The sequence below is a fragment of the Mixophyes fleayi genome, chromosome 1 (genome assembly GCF_038048845.1).
Source record: "Mixophyes fleayi isolate aMixFle1 chromosome 1, aMixFle1.hap1, whole genome shotgun sequence".
NCBI classification, from domain to species: domain Eukaryota; kingdom Metazoa; phylum Chordata; class Amphibia; order Anura; family Limnodynastidae; genus Mixophyes; species Mixophyes fleayi.
Genome location: NC_134402.1, coordinates 381,925,445 through 381,944,899, shown reverse-complemented (window position 1 = coordinate 381,944,899; position 19,455 = coordinate 381,925,445). Strand labels below are relative to the sequence as shown.

General features: G+C 37.8%; 1 protein-coding gene across 3 annotated transcripts in view; it reads right to left on the bottom strand.

The window, feature by feature from the left end:
• Nucleotides 1–19,455, bottom strand: part of MCC (MCC regulator of Wnt signaling pathway) — a 256,345-nt gene that overhangs the window by 26,133 nt on the left and 210,757 nt on the right. For all 3 annotated transcript variants that reach the window (XM_075179709.1, XM_075179717.1, XM_075179725.1), the window contains 4 exons: nucleotides 18,065–18,205; nucleotides 16,849–16,949; nucleotides 15,226–15,409; nucleotides 6,975–7,209 (listed from right to left, as the gene is read on the bottom strand). In XM_075179709.1, the coding sequence (XP_075035810.1) occupies nucleotides 6,975–7,209; nucleotides 15,226–15,409; nucleotides 16,849–16,949; nucleotides 18,065–18,205 (661 nt within the window). The remainder of the gene's footprint in view (nucleotides 1–6,974; nucleotides 7,210–15,225; nucleotides 15,410–16,848; nucleotides 16,950–18,064; nucleotides 18,206–19,455) is intronic.

The window sequence follows — 19,455 nt, the reverse complement described above, 5'->3', positions numbered from 1 at the left end:
AAGGTCTCCAGTCGAAATGACATCACTTCCAATGGCCATAGTGAGGATGCCGGTTTGAAGGCGGCACTGGGCAGACCTGCCGACTGGGTAATGTAATGTAACGTTGCATGTCTATTATACGGTAAGTCTCTATTTCCTCCTTGTCACTTTGATAATAATCAGAGTTTTTACATCGGTGTAAGTGGTGTCGACATTATTGTAGCCGAAAAACGTACCCCACCCGAACTAGATGTATAATATAATGCTAATAAGAATAAACTATAGTCAAAAGATAAAAGCAGATTTATTTAAAAAGTGCATTTTAAAGCAAGCAACTTTTTTTAGCTGTCGACCTACAAATTATTATCTCCTTTTTAAAATCTCTGTTGGCACAAACTACGGCTGCCAGTCACATGCAGTCTCACTGCTCTCAGCATGTCATGTGAAGGCAAAGGGGGGAGGGGGGGGGGGGTGGAAGGAGGGTATTTCACAATACACAGAGCAGACATTGTGACCAGAGAAGCTATGGAATATCCTCTGAGCTTTATCATGTGACACGTGACTATGGTCGTCATTACACTCTATGGAATTATAAATCATTAATAGCTGGAAAAAAAGGAAATGATAAACCAAAATTATTTTCATAGCCTGCCACAGTAGTGATTTAATAAACACACCAAATTTACTCATGAGATTGCAGGTTTAATTAAAAAAAAAAAAAAGGATAGAAAAACCGTGATGGCAGTCAAATCTTTTAATAGCACTCTAAATACAATGACAACCAGTAATTGTCATAAAGACAAAATGACAGGTTGTTTCTGTCCAACCGTACAGGTACAGAGGGCCTATATGGTAGAGCACTGTCAAGATATCAGGCATACACACGTCCGTATTCACTATAAGCAGTTCTGAAGAAACATCTCTTGTTGAATATGGGTCTAAGTATGGTCCACACTGACAGACAATACACTGCAGGATACGTACAATACATATGTGGAATGTAAAGTCTCAGGGGATCGCACAGACCAAAAAAAATAAATAAAAAATGAAATTATTGTTACCTGTAAGTAATATAGTTATTAATGAAAAAACCTGAAAACATGAAATACATTAATCATGATGTTAATAATGTCTCCTGTGCACAACATGCATTTATACAGTTGCTCCTGATTGCAAACATATGCTCTAGCATGGGACCGTCAACACTATCATTCGGCATTTACACCAGACCTGTAGCTGGTACAAGTGATACAACTGAAAATAACATTCCTTAGAGACTCCCAAAGCTTGAATTGGGTGCTGCTGCGTGTGCTGAAGCTTGGCACGTCCTTGCTGTACATAGACTAAGTAAATATACCCCTTCCCCTCCCCGTTCCACCGCTAAAATTGTAGCCTGTCTTAATTGTCCTCTGCTATCGAAGATGAATTGCATACACTTGTGTTCTCTGGCGTATAGTCCGTGTCTGGTTATGTGTAGTGCAATTGAACGCAAACTACAGGAAGTATCGGCATCTACATTCCTTAATGAATCAGCCCCACCAAGTGCCTGTCAGATCCAGCATTAAAAACACCATTGAAGGCAAAGCAGTTGCCACATACCATCTCAGGTTCCCAAAACACAAGCAAGAGAGCATACATGATTATGTATGAGCAGCTTGGCCTTCTGATGAGTTTAACCCCATACATAGAAAGAGGGCAGCAATGGTTTAAATTGATGATGTGTAAAATGTTGTTATCTCTAACATTCCCCCTCCACTGATTATCCACTCTACTCTTTAATTTCAGAGGGAAGGGCATAAAGAAATGGTCTATTTCCAGCCCAGGTGGTGGAGGGCTAGTTCTTTAAATAATTTCATCTTGTGTAGGTAAGTTTCACAAGCAGATTGGTCATCATTTGAACTAAATCTTTCAACATCATCAAGTTGTTAGGCTTTGGTTAGAACATGAAGATTTATAGAGGAATTTCCATAGTTTAATTAATAGTGTTATTATTTAAGTAAAGCACAAAATTATGACTTGGAATATATTAACACCAATGACTCCAATAAATCTAGTTTGATTAAAATTATGGTAACCATGATTAATTAAAACAGCTTGTTTTATCTGCTGCTTGTTCTTCTGAACACAAGGCACAGAATAGCAGAATGGCGAATTAGTGACATTTGCGCAGTGCACTCCTTTTAGTGACAATAAAGCCAGATAAGCAGCTAAGCTGGTAGTTGTCAGCCGGTCGCATCATTTTTCTACATAACATTCTTCCCGAAGTAGAGCATAGGGATGATATTTCATGACATAACTCGCAGAATAAACATCTGTAGTTTGTACATTGTATTCAACATATCCTACACATTTCTTACGTGGTACTGAATAATTATAATTACCACATCCTATGACAATATAGCAAAGAATGCGGAGCCAGTGATGTCACTGGTTGCTAGGGCGTCCACAGGCTGCATTCTCAGCTATGTTACTGGATCAGTGGCGGATAAAAGCTACAATGAGCTCTGGTAGGTCCTCAAGCCGTGAGCCTATCATTTTATTTACGTACCTGATAACCCAGTGAAACAATTATACAGAACTCTGTTTCAGGAATTTTTACAACAGACAATAACTCCCTTACTCCAGTGTTTATAACAATGCAGGAATGCTACTAGACCTAGTATTAATAAAAACACCAAGAACATCGCCCTACATTCACCGGCATATATATATATATATATATATATATATATATATATATATATATATATATATATATATATATATATATATATATATATATACACACACACATACATATACACACACACCACCAGCATATCCAGAAGCACTTTACAGTTGGGAACAATCACTGTAAGAAAACAAGACAAAAAGGTAACTAGACCTGGCTTACAATCTCTAGGTCAGGGGTGTCCAACCTTTCAGCTTCCCTGGGCCACATTGGAAGACGACGAGTTGGTTTGGGCCGCACATAAAATACACTAACACTAACGATAGCTGATCATCCAAAAAAACATAGAAAACATAGTTAACATATTAAACTTACTTGGAAATGAAGTTAGTAAGAGTTAGGAAACCTGTTGCAGAATCATAATTAAAGCAGTAGTCCCATTACCAGCTGCAATTTAACTTACCTGCATCTGCCCCTTAGTGGGGTTCGGGGAATTAAATGGCAAAAACATTTTTTCCTCTCTTTCTGCACCCATGAATAATTTTTTTTATTGACCAGTTTGTAGATTACTATTAGTCCTCCTGATACTACCTATATCGGTGACCATTTCAGAGATTTAAAGATAGGGCGACGGGAAAAATGGCTCATGGAGCAGCCTCCGATGAGGGTAACAGTGGGTGATAATTTCACCCTACTCAGCACTGCACATTTAAAATTGTTTAAAATATTAAAAATACAATCATCTCTTAATATTAGATACATACAGAGAACACAGCTAGTTCATAATTGCATGGTGCAGAAAGTCCAAATTCAGAGTAACAACAATAAGATATTGGATAATCTTTCACTGCTGCTGATAGTTCGCACGGGTGACTCCTCTGTGCTGCGCTACGCAATGGATGTCGGGTGTGATGACGTCACCCCCGACATTCACTGCGAGCACCGCACGGAGGAGGAGACCAGGGAGGGAGCCGGAGCGCCAGCTGACGTGACCGCAAGGTAAGTATTCTCTTTTTTTTTTTGCAGGATTTTTTTTCATTAACAGCGCTGCCCCCTTGCCACAACCGCTGGGCCACATTTACAGGCGGGCTGGGCCGCATGGACAACCATGATCTAGGTGATCTATAACAATAATCTATCTATACTTTATCTCACTGCAGCAGAGAGTTTAATTATGGAGGACCTAGCCTCTGGGCCACCACCCAAAAGGTGCCAATTAAAATCTGTCACTGTACTGGATCTTGGCAAAAAGATATGCTAAAATCACATGAATACAGTTCTACCTCTTTACCACCACTGCATCGGGTATTTTCTCTGCAAAAAAGAGTCCATTTGAATATATTAATTCCATTACATGCACTATGAGTATAACACAACACTCACTATAATGCTAGTTATTGTCTGTTTTATAAGCAGGTGGTATAAAGAGGGAGCGCTGTATTCGTTCCATCCACAAAACAGCTTAATGTCAGATTTCAATATTTAAAGGTTGACATTCCCAACAAAATAAAATAAAGATATTTGTGGCTAAATATATGGAAACAATCTTTTTAATAATCATAAAAAAAAAAAAAAAAGTTGAATTGTGTTCTGAAGCGTCAACAAGTGTATGGCTAGCAAAACAAGCCTGTGTTGGCAGAATACAATGAATGACCATTCCCTACAAAAAAAATAACAATGTATGGCTCAAGATAGTTCTTTATCATCTTTTAGGAGTAGTTCATTAAAACACAATCACCACTGGACATGTTCGAACTGGCCGCATATTGTTCCTCAAACCGTTTTATTGGCACACTAATTTTTAAAATCTGCAGGAATTCCTCAAATGTTATACAAAAATTAGAACTAAATTTGAGAAAGTCAAACATGTACATGCCGGTTTTGCACACGGGCGAACTGGTTCACACATGATCGAGCATAAACCATGTCAAACACCTCTGCGTCTAGACTGCTAAATGTTAATGTAAATGGTGAACCTCAAATATGAACAACGAACTGCAAATTCAAACCGGGGGCCGATTATACCACAAACTTGTTTGTGGCCAAGCTGGTAAAATTTCAAAATGTTTTCGTATATATCTAGGTGTCTGCATGCCTAGGTCTCCACTTGGAGAAGGTTAATAGAGTCTAGATGTGACTTATCGAACAAAAGCGATTAGACTGTGCTCTGGACTTTCCCTGTTTATCAGCGCCCCTTCTTGCTCTGCCTAGCAAGAGGGCACATTCTCAGGTTTCTGTCTGACAGAAAGTTTGGTAGGGTACGCACTCTTTAATCCTCATAATTATTTCAGAGTGCAAAAAAACAACATGCGTCAACATTTCAATAATAAGATGATTCAGAAGTATAACTGTATACATTTACGTAGAGAACTTACCACATAACATCCAAATAATCAGTCCTAGAATATCAAGTTACATGTTTTCTTACAGCGGACTTCACAAAAGTGGCTGCGTGTGGAAAGATGGATCATTGTGACCCAGACAAATAAGGACAACAGAGGCTCTGACTCAGGAAAGATGCTGGTAACTAATGCTGTGTTATTGGAGGCCGCCACAGTGGTGTCAGATATGATGGAACTCTGGGTTTACAAAGAACTAACAGATCATCATAAACAGCCAACACAAGTGCAGGGGGACAGATATGAACTATTCACTGTGTTTGTAAATGACCAGAAGCTATTACTTTTCCTGCCGAAGATTAGAAAGAAATATATTAAAATGTCAATTTTGACACAGACTTGTGTGGCAGACATTCACTACAAGTAAGGTAAAGCTCAGCGTAACTCAGTAACTCCTTTGGCTTTTATTGTCAACTTCAATTTGCTGGGGATTGAAAGCATATGAGATACATTAGGGCTTCCGATACGATTTAAGTTCTGGACTTGCTTCACACTACCCCTCTTTCTGCTACTACTTGTTTTAGCATGACACTTAAAAATACATTTTAAAACAAGTTTTGAATATCCCTTTCCTATTGAGTCAACTTAGCGGCACACCCATGTCCAGATGATTTGTTGAAAAGACATTGCTCGGTAAAACCAAGCTTGTATTCTACAATTTCCTATAATGATTTGTCCCACTGTCCTTAAACAGCAATTCTGCATCTAGTTCTCACTTGGCCTTTCAAGAAATATCTTCCCTTTATATCATAGATGCACAATCTGCAGGACAGATATAGATGCAGGACAGATATAGAGGTGACCTAGAAATAATACACTACTAGTAGTAGTTTCCGTCTCAGGTCACCCTGACCCTCAAATTGAGGTGAGAACTGATGCATTGAGGGCCTCAATGCATCAGTTCTCACTTTAGCAGCGAAGCTGAGCACTGTGACTGTGAGGTCAGACAGTCTGTAAAGGAAACAGAATGCTCCTGTAGCCCTGCTTTATAAACAGCCAATAGTAGTTCAATATACAATTATTTTATTATCTAATGTTTCTGTAAATTTCCTGCTGTCTGTGGTTCATAGCCCATTATGCTGATCTAAGCATGGAGTATGGGCCACAGGCTGAAATTCCTGGTGAATAGTGAATGAGCTACTGCCTGAATTGTCTAAGTAGAATCATCATCATTTATTTATATAGCACCACTAATTCCACAGCGCTGTACAGAGAACTCACTCACATCAGTTCATGCCCCAATGGAGCTTACAGTCTAAACTCCCTAACACAGACACAAAACAGACTAGGGTCAATTTGATAGTAGCCAATTAACCTACTAGTATGTTTCTGGAGGAAACTGGAGCGCCCAGAGTAAACCCACGCAAACACGGGGAGAACACACAAACTGCACACAGATAAGGCCATGGTTGGGAATCGTACTCATGACCCCAGTGCTGTGAGGCAGAAGCGCTAACCACTAAGCCACAGTGCTTGTGCTGCCCATAGAATAATCAACATTGCAGCTTCCACTCATTATGAATAGAAGTGTGCATGTACATTCGTTGCACATACATTTTCCTGAACACTTGTTAACGAAAAAAAAAAAAAACTAAGCCAAAGTAAAAACTACTTTTATATCCTTTAATAGCTAGCTATAAGGAGACAGACACAAATGCCCTTCTCTAATTACAAGTTATCCGAATTTCCATTTATTTGTAAACGTGATCGAGAGTACAAACATGTATCAGCAACATAAGTGTGATGGTTAAATGACAGCTACAGCAGATGTTTTTGGATTACTATCTTTTACAATTATCACATACACTTTTACTGATAGGAACCTGAAGCATAAGATTTTCATTAGTGCAATAGTGTTACCAATATTCTGTTAATACATGTTTTGTTTTACAGATACCAAGTCCTCTATATATCCTAATGCCTACCTTCATGGCCATAAGCTCTTGCATCAAGACTGCATTCTCCAAATCTAGTCTCTGGCTGTCTCCGCGTGGTTTGACATCGTAGCTCAGAGGATCAATATGGATGCTCTCCAGTTCCAGCATAGTGAGCTTAACCGCGGCTCGGTCATTCTTCAGCTGCTGAATGTAATCTTTCAACCTCTGCTCGTCCTCCTTTGTAAACTCTGTGTCACAGCTACTGGCTGTGGAACTGGTGGTACTGAAATTGCCAAAAGAGAAAAACAATGATACAATATACGATAGCTTGTCAGCCTAAAACATTATACAAATCAGGAGATGATATATAATTTTATTATTTGCTAACAGTAAATCTGTTTTCCCCTTTCCAACAAAACCAACCCTTATATCATAGTAAAATATGTGTTGTGTCTTTGGTGCATTTTATGGCATCAAATACACTATAATTTTTCTTAACATACAGAAAATCTCCGTCTAGTGGAACCATCAGTAAAAACTTTGCTGACTTAATTCTGTAAAACTGCTGAACATTTTTATGTGCTGTGATGTCCATAGTGTACATTCAGGCTAAATGGACTGGCTATATAACAGAAATGTTTGGAGCTGCAAATTCACAGCTGTTCTGTACTAAGTAGTGTCAGCAGTTTTCATCTATAGGACAAGCTGAGCAGAATTATACACTGCAGAATGGGAAACTAAGTCACTGTGGTACAGAATGTCAAAAAGCCACAAGAAATTAAATTAACAGGACTATAAAACAGGTGCAAATATGGCAGTATTTTCTTCATGCTCAATGTACTTATACTTTGACTAATGTCTTAAGGTAGGGGTAAAAAGAAAAAGAAATGAACTGTGGCATTCTGGTCCTTGACAATTTAAAAGTCCATTTTACTGATCACAAAAGTATTGGTGTGAGAAAACACCTCTGTCCTGCCTTGATAAAGGTATTTCGTGCAGAAACTTCAGTCTTCAATAAAACAGACTTTTAAACTGCCAAGGACCAGAATGTCCCAGTTCATTCACAAGAGTGCTACAGCTTGATTCTGCTACATCTACATGAACATTGTTGGTGCCAGCATTAACCTGTGCAACAGACATCTACCACTACAGTGTTTTTAGCAGCTGAAGTGCTATGGAGTGACATGGACAGATTGACTGTGGTTTGTCACTAATTCAGAATATTGCAATTTTTTTAAGAAAATGTAACTTTCTACGCTTACACAGATACACCTAGACATGAAATTTAGAGATAAACATCACAATAATACCGTAATAGTTGAATAGGATTTCCTGCAGGCAATTGACACCATACATAGCCTATGTATATCTTTAAGGGAGACTTATTAAGGAACATCATGGATATTAAACCACTAGTCATCAAACAGCTAACCTATATCTAGTTCCCACTTGGCCTTTGAAAAATATCTTCTTTTTATATAAAACCATCAGCAGCTTAATATAAAACTGAGGCATTGATCACATTTCTGTATTACTTTGACCTTTCCTGCGATCAGTGGTTTTGAACACTTCACTGCTGACCAAAGTTTGTGAATGACGCACATTGTAAAATTCAGGATATAATATATATATATATATATATATATATATATATATATATATATATATATATATATATATGGCATTGTCAGGCACCTCCTATTCAAAACCTGACACATGAAATTACTTCAAGTGCTTATCTTTATAAAGTTGACAACATAATTTAATGCCTTGAGATAAACAGATAATGTGACCCTTAAGGCAGCCTAGTTCAGTACACTTTCTTATGTGGATTATATTTATATGTGCAAATTGTACTATCACTGATAATAACCTTCCCTGGTCTATACTCATCCAACAGTTCTATTAGTTTTAGGACTGTACATTATACATTTAAGGACTGCTTTTTACACTGGAAATATGAAACCAGTTTGACAAATGTAGTAGCATGGCTCGGCAACACAATGGTTGGGAACCGCAACATCTCCATCACACTTTTAGGGTGTTATTCATATAAGTGGACTATGTAATATATAGACTAGAGGCAAGGGAATCATCATAAGCAGAACAATCCTGCCTACCACAAAAAGGGGACACTTACACAAAAGATTCACCCAAGGTGCAAGGTGTAAAGAAATTATTCCTCTAGTTCAAACAATGCTAACAATAATGGTATAGTTGATTACAACTTCTCATCCTAGCTCCTTTGGTGTAGTGGTCACAGCCTTATCTTCATTTTCATCCTCTCCAGTTGCTTCTTAGTATTCGTTTTTATAGACTGCAATACTCTTCTGCTTCTCATTTCACTTGGGGGGCCCTTGGGATCAGTGACTGCCCCCCCCCCTACATTTCTCAATTTATAATTTTACCCCTGGAACTTTATCAGCATTTTAAAGTTCACTACCATTTAAACGCTGAAGACACAAAACTTTGGACGTACTCATTCTCATTTAGCCAACACTAAGGTCTTTCTGCTGTAAGATCCATAAGGTCTCAACTACCTACCTTCAACACTCTAACGCAGCTCTAACGCACTCCTTGTTTGAGTTAACTATTTGTATTTGGACTTTTACAACCATTCTATAACATTAAAGACTTTCATTATCCCTCATTACCTCCTCTCATTTCAGGCTGCAAAACTTCTCATGTGCTGCACCTAGACACTTTGCTCTCCCTCTTTTTTCTACACTATCCCTTAACTTTCATACTTTAATCTGCTCCTTGAAAACAAAACTTCTCAGAGAAGCTTATGACATTCCCTAACTAATCTGTTATCGGTAAATTTCACCTTCTCTACACATAATGCCTACACTACTCTTCGATGTACTAATTCTCTAATCCATCATACCCTTCAATACCATCCCTAAATTACTTTATTTCTGAGTGCTTCAATCACTTTATTGTATCTATATTAATAAAAAAATCTTTAAAGGAAACCATTCAGTTGACCACTCTAAAACACGAACCTCTGCATAGACTAAAGTCCACTTTGGCTGAATAGCAGAATGAACCAAAGTGAACACATTTCCATCCTGTATTTTGGAAACTGTTACATGCCCTAATTATTAAAGTGTTATGCACAAAACCATCCCCTCCCACAGATGGCAGCTAAGCCCCCTGACAAAATGCTGGAAGAAGTTCTGCTCAGCTTTAAGCTAGGCCAATGGCTGTCAATCTGTCAGCAAGGAGAGCTGAGAGAAGCATGCAGAGAATAGATTTAATGAAAGCCCTAGTCGCAGAAGAGAACATAATTGTGCACTGTGTCATGTAAACCTCTAACTATCTAACCCCTTCAGTGCTGAATGTGTCACACTTTGGCAAACAACATACGGCTGGAGATTCAAACAGCAGAGTGGTTAAACTCCCAGTAGGGTAGCTGCATTGTCTCCTAGATATTCACTCTGGCTGTACTTACTCTTCTCAAATACCCGGCCAGAATGGCAGGCTCCGCTCCAGATTTTAATCTTAGCGCTGTGTCTGCTATTGAGCTCAGCTAAAATATGACATTGGTATAAATTAGCTGGCTTCAATAATCAAATAGGCTTTGCCAAGATGAATGGCTGTTTACTTAGAGGTTTCTAAATTATTGTTCTACTAATACTTCATTCTGGATCTACCACGGTCATACAAAAATAGTATGGAGAAAGAAATTAATACAGATTTTCAATATTATAGCTTGTACCGGGTTAACTTATAACAGTAATAAGAAATATATGTTAAAAAGACTCAAGACATAGTAATTAAAAAGGAAACAATCACCAAATATCTCCTCTAATGGCCTCAACAACAAAGGACAATTAGCATCTACATCGATTTTCACATATTGTGTACTGCATATGTTGTGTAGTTATATGTCACAACAGAATTTTGCAATCATTTTTGTGATATGTTGCAATTGGATAGTTTTGATAATATTTAATTTTCAGTAGGTCATTTATTAATTCCATATAGACTGCAAGGACATCTTAAATAAACAAACTACCAGTTACATATGAAGAGAATGTATCAAATGTACTAAGTAGTTGTTGCATCATACCCAAGCAGTTCACTGAAAACAATGTATTTTAAATATTATTGCAAAAGTTCACTTACACCCGAGTAAGTTTATTCTTTGCATACATATAAATGAACGTTCCGTAAAAACCTTATTTTGGCATTATGTATTGTCATACCTGTATAATTCTAGTTCCCAGTACTTTTACAAGTATGAGACAGTGGGTCCTGTGAATGTTATATGAGTCACTTACTCAAGTTACAGTTTTGCTGCCATACTTACTGCAGTTCAGTAATAAATACTGTATTACTCTGCTGGTAATTCAAAGCTTGTTATTTGACTGCGGCTGTAAGAACAATCTGTAAAACTCCAGCAAGGTCACTTGATTACGGGATCACAAATGTCCAAACATACTGCATATATAATAGGAATAATGGATCCCTATTGTAAAATATACATGTATTAGAAACCGTTTTAATGTTCCAGGACTACGTAAGAGCATGAAGCTAGAGGCAGAGGGCGCTCTTATACAGATCATTGGCCTCTGTGGCGAGTTCTTAAACCTAGTTTTTCCATATGGGTATATTATTCCTTATAAGACAAGTTTTTTTTAATGTTTTTTATGTTTGTATGAGGTAACACTCCTATCTAGATGTGTTTTACTTTCACATTGCGTTTAATATCCATCATGGGGCCTTTTCCAAAATAAGTCATATAACACAAGTGACATCAGTGTTTTCCAAACATCACTACTCAATATATATTCTTAGGATATATGCTACAGCAGTGTTTGGATATATCCATGTCCCTGTTGTGTTATTAACCTATATCCAGTGGTGGAAATGACAGTGTATACAGTGCCATGGCATATGGTGGTGGCATGGTATACCACCGCTTCTCCTAATGCCATTATTGTAAAACAATCAAATTCCATTCACTTACATTCCTTTTACAGTTTTCATACCGACACCTCTAAATTTTTTCTACTAGTAATAACTTTTTACACCTGGTCTTCCACTGGCAAGGTTAACTATCGCCCCTGCAATCACTTCTGAATGTTCCTGTCCTTATATGCTGCCAAATCTTTCTATAAAATGTAGTAGAACACTTAAAATGCCAGTGTTTGCCTATGAATCACTCTACAACTCATGTAGTGCCTCTCTGAACTCCGCTATAAACACTCTCCGTTGCCCTCTGCGCTCCACCAGCAACACTCTACTGCCAGCCTATCTCATAAGTTTGTCCCAGTCAGTGATCCATCTTCTCCAGTGCAGTCACCCAATTATGAATTCCCTACACTGCTCCTGTCAACTAAGCAATGGGGGCAGCTAGTGTTACAACCTGAACAAATATTCATGAGAATTTAGTCTATCAATTCTCAAGAAACTGGCACCTCCCGAACCTTGGCCATAAAATGCCTCAGTGATGTCACTGGTTCCAAAAGCATGTGGAGGACTATTGGTCTGTCCCATACATTGGCTGTCATAACGGACATATATTAACGTTTGTCAAAATAAAATTACATTCTATGGGAGTGCCGATTAAGTGCATGGTACCAATTGCTGAACATGCTTCCAATGCTCTGTTAACAGAAGGGACAAACCAACAAGCCCATAATACTGTAAGCTACTTAGTGACCTTGGTTGGCCTCATAAGTTCTTAAAAAGATAAAAGTAACATTTACTGAAACATTAGTACTACAAAACATCTCCACTTATACAATATAGTGAAAAAATAACATATAGTTTGCACATAACCGTAGATACATATAAACTATACTATAAAATCTGTATGAAGAAATTATATACTTAAAACAGTAAATAATTAAAATCCCATGCTTTGGGATACACAGGGGCAGTATGTGCACTGTGTGCCAAAGAGCAATGCATTATTTATCCTATTATTCTAAGATACCAAATACTATATGATGAATTTAACAGTAATGGGGAATATTACATTGCAATTGTAAAGGGATTGCAATATAATACAATGTGGATCACACTGGTAGTGAAGTGGTTACAAAAATAGCTTGCATTTCTTGTGCATTAGAAACCAACCTCATAGGTCTCTGGAGGACACCTAATCATATGCTGGTTGAGGGTTAGGTCATCCATTAACATGTCTGCCTGGAATGTTGATTGATCTCGGTAATCAGCCAGGGAATAACATCCCATCACGGCTTGTATTAAGTTGCGCTGTTTTTAAAGCATTAATGAACCAACGCAGAATTATTAACAAAAAGAGTCTCCCTTTGGCGTGAAGCTGGCATTATGAAATATTGATAATGAATATGTTTTTCAAACTGAAGTTAGTGGAAACTTGAGAAACAGAACTTGATGTCCTTGAATACCTTTTAAATATAATGAGATTACGCTCCTTCCCCCTACACATACACACATTAGACATAGTGCTGCATAAGCAGTTTTTTCAATCTCAGGAGAAGACATTGGTTATTCACCACAGATCTGTATCTTCTAATCTATAGATATATAAGAGTCACAGTAACTGGCAAATCTACTCATTGCAGAAATCAATATAAATTACATATATGCACCAACCAGAAACTTAAAAAATGTTGTCCTTATCCCATTAACCAAAAATCTATAAATGTACAAAGTTCTAAGTTCTCGCTTCTCCTAGTGGGGAAGTAACATTTCTTAAAACAAACACTCATTGAGAGAGCAGTTTATAAACTGACCAGTGCTTTTGCTGCAATGCATCTCAACAAAATGGTATTGTGACATTACATATTTATAATTTAAATAGAAAAGTATATATCTTCTGATTTTCATAAAGGAGGTGTTCACTTGTTTTTCATACATCTCTCACTTGATACTAAAATTAACTACAATTATTTGTATTAATTATTCAGCCTTATGCAGGAAAAATATTTAAATGTAACAGCCTAACTGCACCAGTGAGAGTGATGTCACACGGGGGAGTAATGCCAGCACTTTCCCTGCTTCAGAAGCACCACGTTGCCTTATTTTTATATCATTATTGCAACAGGAAAAGTGCATAATTTTTTTTATCACTTCTTATGTGCACTCAAAATGCTTGGTGTGATACGCTCAAATCAATGTATTTAAATTGCAAGAAGTTTCAAATTAAAAACCAAAATGTGTGGACTTGATTAAAATAACCAATAATAATATTCAAAAATACCATTCTAGTTCTCTATGATTGCATTAAGGCAGTGACAAAACAATTAAGAGTTAAGCTGGGTAGGTGCAGGGATGCTTTGGGTGCTTGAGCATCTTAGCCACAGGTGCTTACACACTGCACATAACAAGTAGTATTAAAACAGATCCTGACGCATGGGCACTATTAGTCTATAAGCGCTGCCTGCTCATAGAGTAGATTAGTGCCCATGTGAGATTATTACCAAGTGTTTACACTGCTTGCTAAATGCAGGAAAATACAATGTGTAAACAGCAACTGAAATACACGAGGGCACAAAGTACTGCGGGACACTAGTCACAAAGTGGGGTTCATAAAATACTTTACTTCAGGGCTGGCCAGTATGTGTCTCTCCAGATGTTGTGAAACTACAAGTCACAGCATGCTCTGCCAGTTAATAACCAATTGACAGCTGGAGAGCCACAACTTGGCCAGGCCTGCTTTATATATTATACATATTCAGGAAAACATAAGGTCAAACATCTTGCAGAGAGAACCCCAATCCTCTACATACTTCTATCTATCAGCTTGAGCGAAAACTGCCATGTTGCCTTCTTGGCAAAAGGTAAAATGAACGGACGATGGCAAATAACTGGCAACTATTGGCCTGGGGGACAAGCACTTGCCTCTGGTATAAAGCCATCTGTGGTCATGTTTATATTATCAGACAATTACAGGAGGAAGAGATACAACATATGTTTATGTTTCCTCTCCTGTGGGGACATAGTGCAAGCTGGCAGGGGCCACACAGATCAAACAGGTAGCCATATACATTTTATGTACAGCCACTGAATGTACTAACTGTAGCAAAGATGGAAATTGTCCTTCCTCTAATTGCCAGCCCTCATCTGTAAAAGCAGAAGTGGCCCTAGGGCCAACTGCACTGACTCGCCAGCCCGCCTCTAGAAAGTGGTAACAATGTCGTGGCTTCTACAAAGAATCTCTTAGGCTTAGGAGAACCATTGTTTTCAGGAAGCAGCTCTTCGAAATATCTAAGGTTTACTGTCCCTTTAGCTATGCTTTTGCTTTAAATACATCCAGACAATTAATAAAAGCCAACATGAATACATGCAAGCCTCTAGTTACCTTGTATGACTGTTTGAGGACAGACTTTCCCACGGCTGGACACTACAACCAGTGACTGCGAATGCGCCCCCACAGCTGCCGTCCAGCTTCATCAGAAGAGCTTTCGCAGCATTCTCGGAGGTTTTCCTGCAGTCGTGAGCCCGCTTCAGCATCTGCGTAATGTTCTCATCCCCCGACTGCTCAGCTTCATTATAAAGGCAGAGAACAATATTAGAAATATACCTGATGAGACCTATACTGTCCTGATGACAGATGACCCCATCAACTTAACAACAACAGTAGAGAACTTACGTTTTACAAGGACTGCACCATACTACCATTTTTCTATAGGCAAAGTAACTGCTTGGCTGCACAATCATTAGCAAATCGGCCAGTAACCCTTAGGTTCTGCTGTCAAAAGGTGACAGGTGACTGTCAGTGAAGCAATAGTACAGATCATTGATTGCCAAACAGCTTGTCTGCACACATTTGTGTTTCATCATACAAGGTTCAATGAGTCATAAGAATGTAGATGTAAATGGGTAAACGCCTTAAAATAAATGTGCTTGTGCATCATCCAGAAAAGTATTTAATTTGAATAAATTGTGTCATCAAGTAATTAACAATATATATGATATAGCATTCCACATACACAAAGTGTTTGGGAACAACTACTATATATGGCTTATTAGGTAAAAAAATACAATACAAGCTAACAAACATTTTAGAGAAGTTCCTTTGTTAATATTTTACATTTAAAGCATTCAGAACAATTAACTGAGGGAATTCAAGAGTCCACAGAGTAGGCTCTGTAGGCTTTTCAAATCCCTGATGGGGAAACTACAGGTCCATATTAGTACTTAATAACAATATTAAAGGGAATGATCAAAATATATTAGTTTATAATATTTACATTAACCAATTTGGTAAACTTTGTAAACTTGCAGAACACACACACACACACACACACACACACACACACACACACACACACACACACGTAACTTAACCTGATCTAACAAAAGAAAATACTTTAAATCTTTTAGTCAAGTCTTATCTACTAAGGTAAGGACCTTGGAACACCTGTCCATAAAGATCACAAGACATTTCTCCCTAAATGTCAAGCCATGGGACATTAGAGTAGATTGGGCTATTTAACACTGTAAAGAGTAGGACACATATACTTCTGTCAGAATTATAGTAAGATTTCATTTCCTGGGACTATTTTACACTGTAAAGTGCACAGATTTAGGGGGAGTATCTTCACATTTGTGAACAATTAGATTACTCACAAAAACAAGTTATTAAATAAAAAGGCTGGTTTGCGAGATAAAATAAGATGAATGAAATTTTAATTGTGTCTATTATACTGATGATGTATAAGGACATATTCACCCAAAAACTGTTTGGCATTAGCAAAGCATTGTCTTATTTTTAGCAATTTCAAAGCGGATACTTTAAAGACAAGTATTACATTTATGTAATCCTAGCTTTTTATCTGTACTCCCCAACAGTGTTCATACACGGACTTTCATACCTTTAAAGCACTTGCTCTCTATGTGAATTAAACAAGGCAGTTTCTGTTGCTCCTGGACAAAAATAATTCAAGACTCCTCCAAAGATTAGAAGCTTATGAGCTCTTACCTACTGATCCGACTCCAGCAGCTCTGAACTGTCCAAGAATGAGAGACTGCTCACTCTCTGCAAGGGCCAACAGTAATTCATAAGCCTCAATACACTGCTCACTAAACCAGAGGAAGAGGGAAAAACTGAATCAATACCTTGAACCAGCTATTGTACATCATATTAAGACAAGCAAGGAGATACTGACATCCCACAGGTAGCACTTAAGCTGCTGACCCACTGGTAACCTTAAATCTCTGTTGCATTATAAATGTTGATCGGGCTTACTGTGTCATCTGTGATTAAACTCAAGAATAAAGCAGGCATACATGAAAAATAAAAAGGTACAGACACTGAAGAGGTTTAGCTTGCTCGTCTTTTACTTCCTAGGAATATATGAACTGCAGTAACCCTGTGATATGGGCCACAAACTTTACTCTCAGCAAACAGGACTTTAACTTTACAGTATTAGCTGCAACATCCTTCTATTGATGGATTACTAAACAAATCAGATGTCAACGGAAAGAGTCCTCTAGTGCATAAAGTTCTGTAAGTAACAAGTGTATTTTTAAACTCAAGGCTTCTGGATACCGGTTACTGATCTACATGTCAATATGTTTTTTTTTCCTTTTTCAACTCAAATTCTGATATCTGTAAGTGTCCTAAAAGTTTGACCTCCTTATGTTGACAACACTTGGTATTTGTCTTACAGAGATATCCTAGTGCATGGCTGGAATGTTTTTGGGCAGACTTGTGTTTTGTTGTGCTTAGAATTCCATTAAAATATTATTATATGAAAGTTCTTATAACAACAAGAGGAAAAAAGGAGATGTGTTCTCTTATATTCTGGTCTTCTTAGGCTTTTTCCATATTAGTGTGGCATTTATTAAGGTTTAACGAGGGTGCTGGGGTTGCATCCATGTTACTTGGTGTCGCACTCTAATATTTAGTTAGTTTAGTTTTAGTTACCAGTGTTAACTTGGGGGGAGTCCAGAACCTTTTCAGAAAGTTTTAAATAATTATTTTTAAAACCGCACCAGCTAGTGTTAACCTTTTAAATGAATACATTAAATCTGACAGTCTGTCAACAATCCCCATCTCAAACAAGGTCACATCCTCGGGAGACTCACACAGGCAACATATAACAGCTATATCTACCCCTGTAAAATAAAAATCAATCAGAATAATAAAGAAAGAAAGAAAATAAATAAAAGATGACAGGTGCTCCCAGACTCACCTGTATTGCAAAGCCAGCCTCAGGGCAGTAGCATTGGATTCATATTTTCCCACCAGCATGCTCATTCTCTCTGCATTGCTCTTACACTCCTCCAGTGTTATCGTCAACAAATCATTCTGGGATTTTAAGTGCTCAATTCGACTGCAAAGAAAAGATCAATATTTTTACCCTGTCATGGGTAAATCACATCTTGATTTTCCACCCGCAAGACTGCTCTGCATTGAAAGCAACAAATACAGCCAAGTATATCAAACATGAGATCAATAAGCACTTAGGTGCAATAATTATAATTACACTGTCCTATTGTGAAGGAGCACAGTTCGACAGCCTCTATTTAAAATAATGCATTCTTTTTGTGCATTTCCTCCGCTTCCCAATTGCTGGCTTTATTGTAAAGCTGTGCTATAGTTATGGCAGTTACTTTGTGCTTTGCATCAGATAAAAATGCCAATTGCAAAGAACTCTATTATGGACCATCTGAAAGCGGTCTCTAGTAAGCATTTAGTAATAAGATGTTATAAGTGATAAGTCAACTTGTGGGATATAGTATCTGTTCTTCAACTATACCAGTCTACAACCAACCAAACTCCATATACATTTTAAATGCAGATTACACTCATACTATAAAATGAAATGAATTAAAATTAAATACAAAACGTCCACAATAAAATATAACCTCATTCCAGGCACCAGATGGAGTAATTGTTAGCTCACATTTTATCTAGTTATAAGTTAGTTGTGATGTCCTGAAGTTCAACTTCCAGTCATAAAATTGAATCAACTCCTCTGGAATAATAGCCAAACGCTGCACAAACCTGGGGCACATGGTAAAGTCTCATGGATCACAAAAAGTCAGATCTGTAACCTATTGGGCCACACAAGTGCAGGGTCAGGTGTCAAACCTGGTCATTCAGTGATCAGCCCAACCAAACAATACTGTGGATTGCCACACCAAGGCCAATATAATCAATGGCTAAAGTGACTAACAGTTAGAAAGATAGAATTCCATGGAAGAAAAGAACCTAGTCTGCTCTTTTTCATATGTGTTTCTTTTTTTGAGGGGATATTGGGAAGGGAGTGTTTTAGTTTGTTTTGTGCTGTAAAATGCAATTGTATTATTATAATTACTGTACTATATAGAATAGGAATGAAACACCATCAATTCTTTCTTAGCCTATACATATATTTCCAGACCAGACACAGTCTCCCTGCACCCCCTCTTTTCCTGAATGGAGACAGGCTCCCTACAGCAGTTTCATCTGCCGTGGACTTGACTGGCATTCTGCATTTACGCACATAACTCTGAATGAGGTAATGCTGTTCACACTTCCCTTGCTGGACACTTCCCTTGCTGGACACTTCCCTTGCTGGACACTTCCCTTGCTGGACAC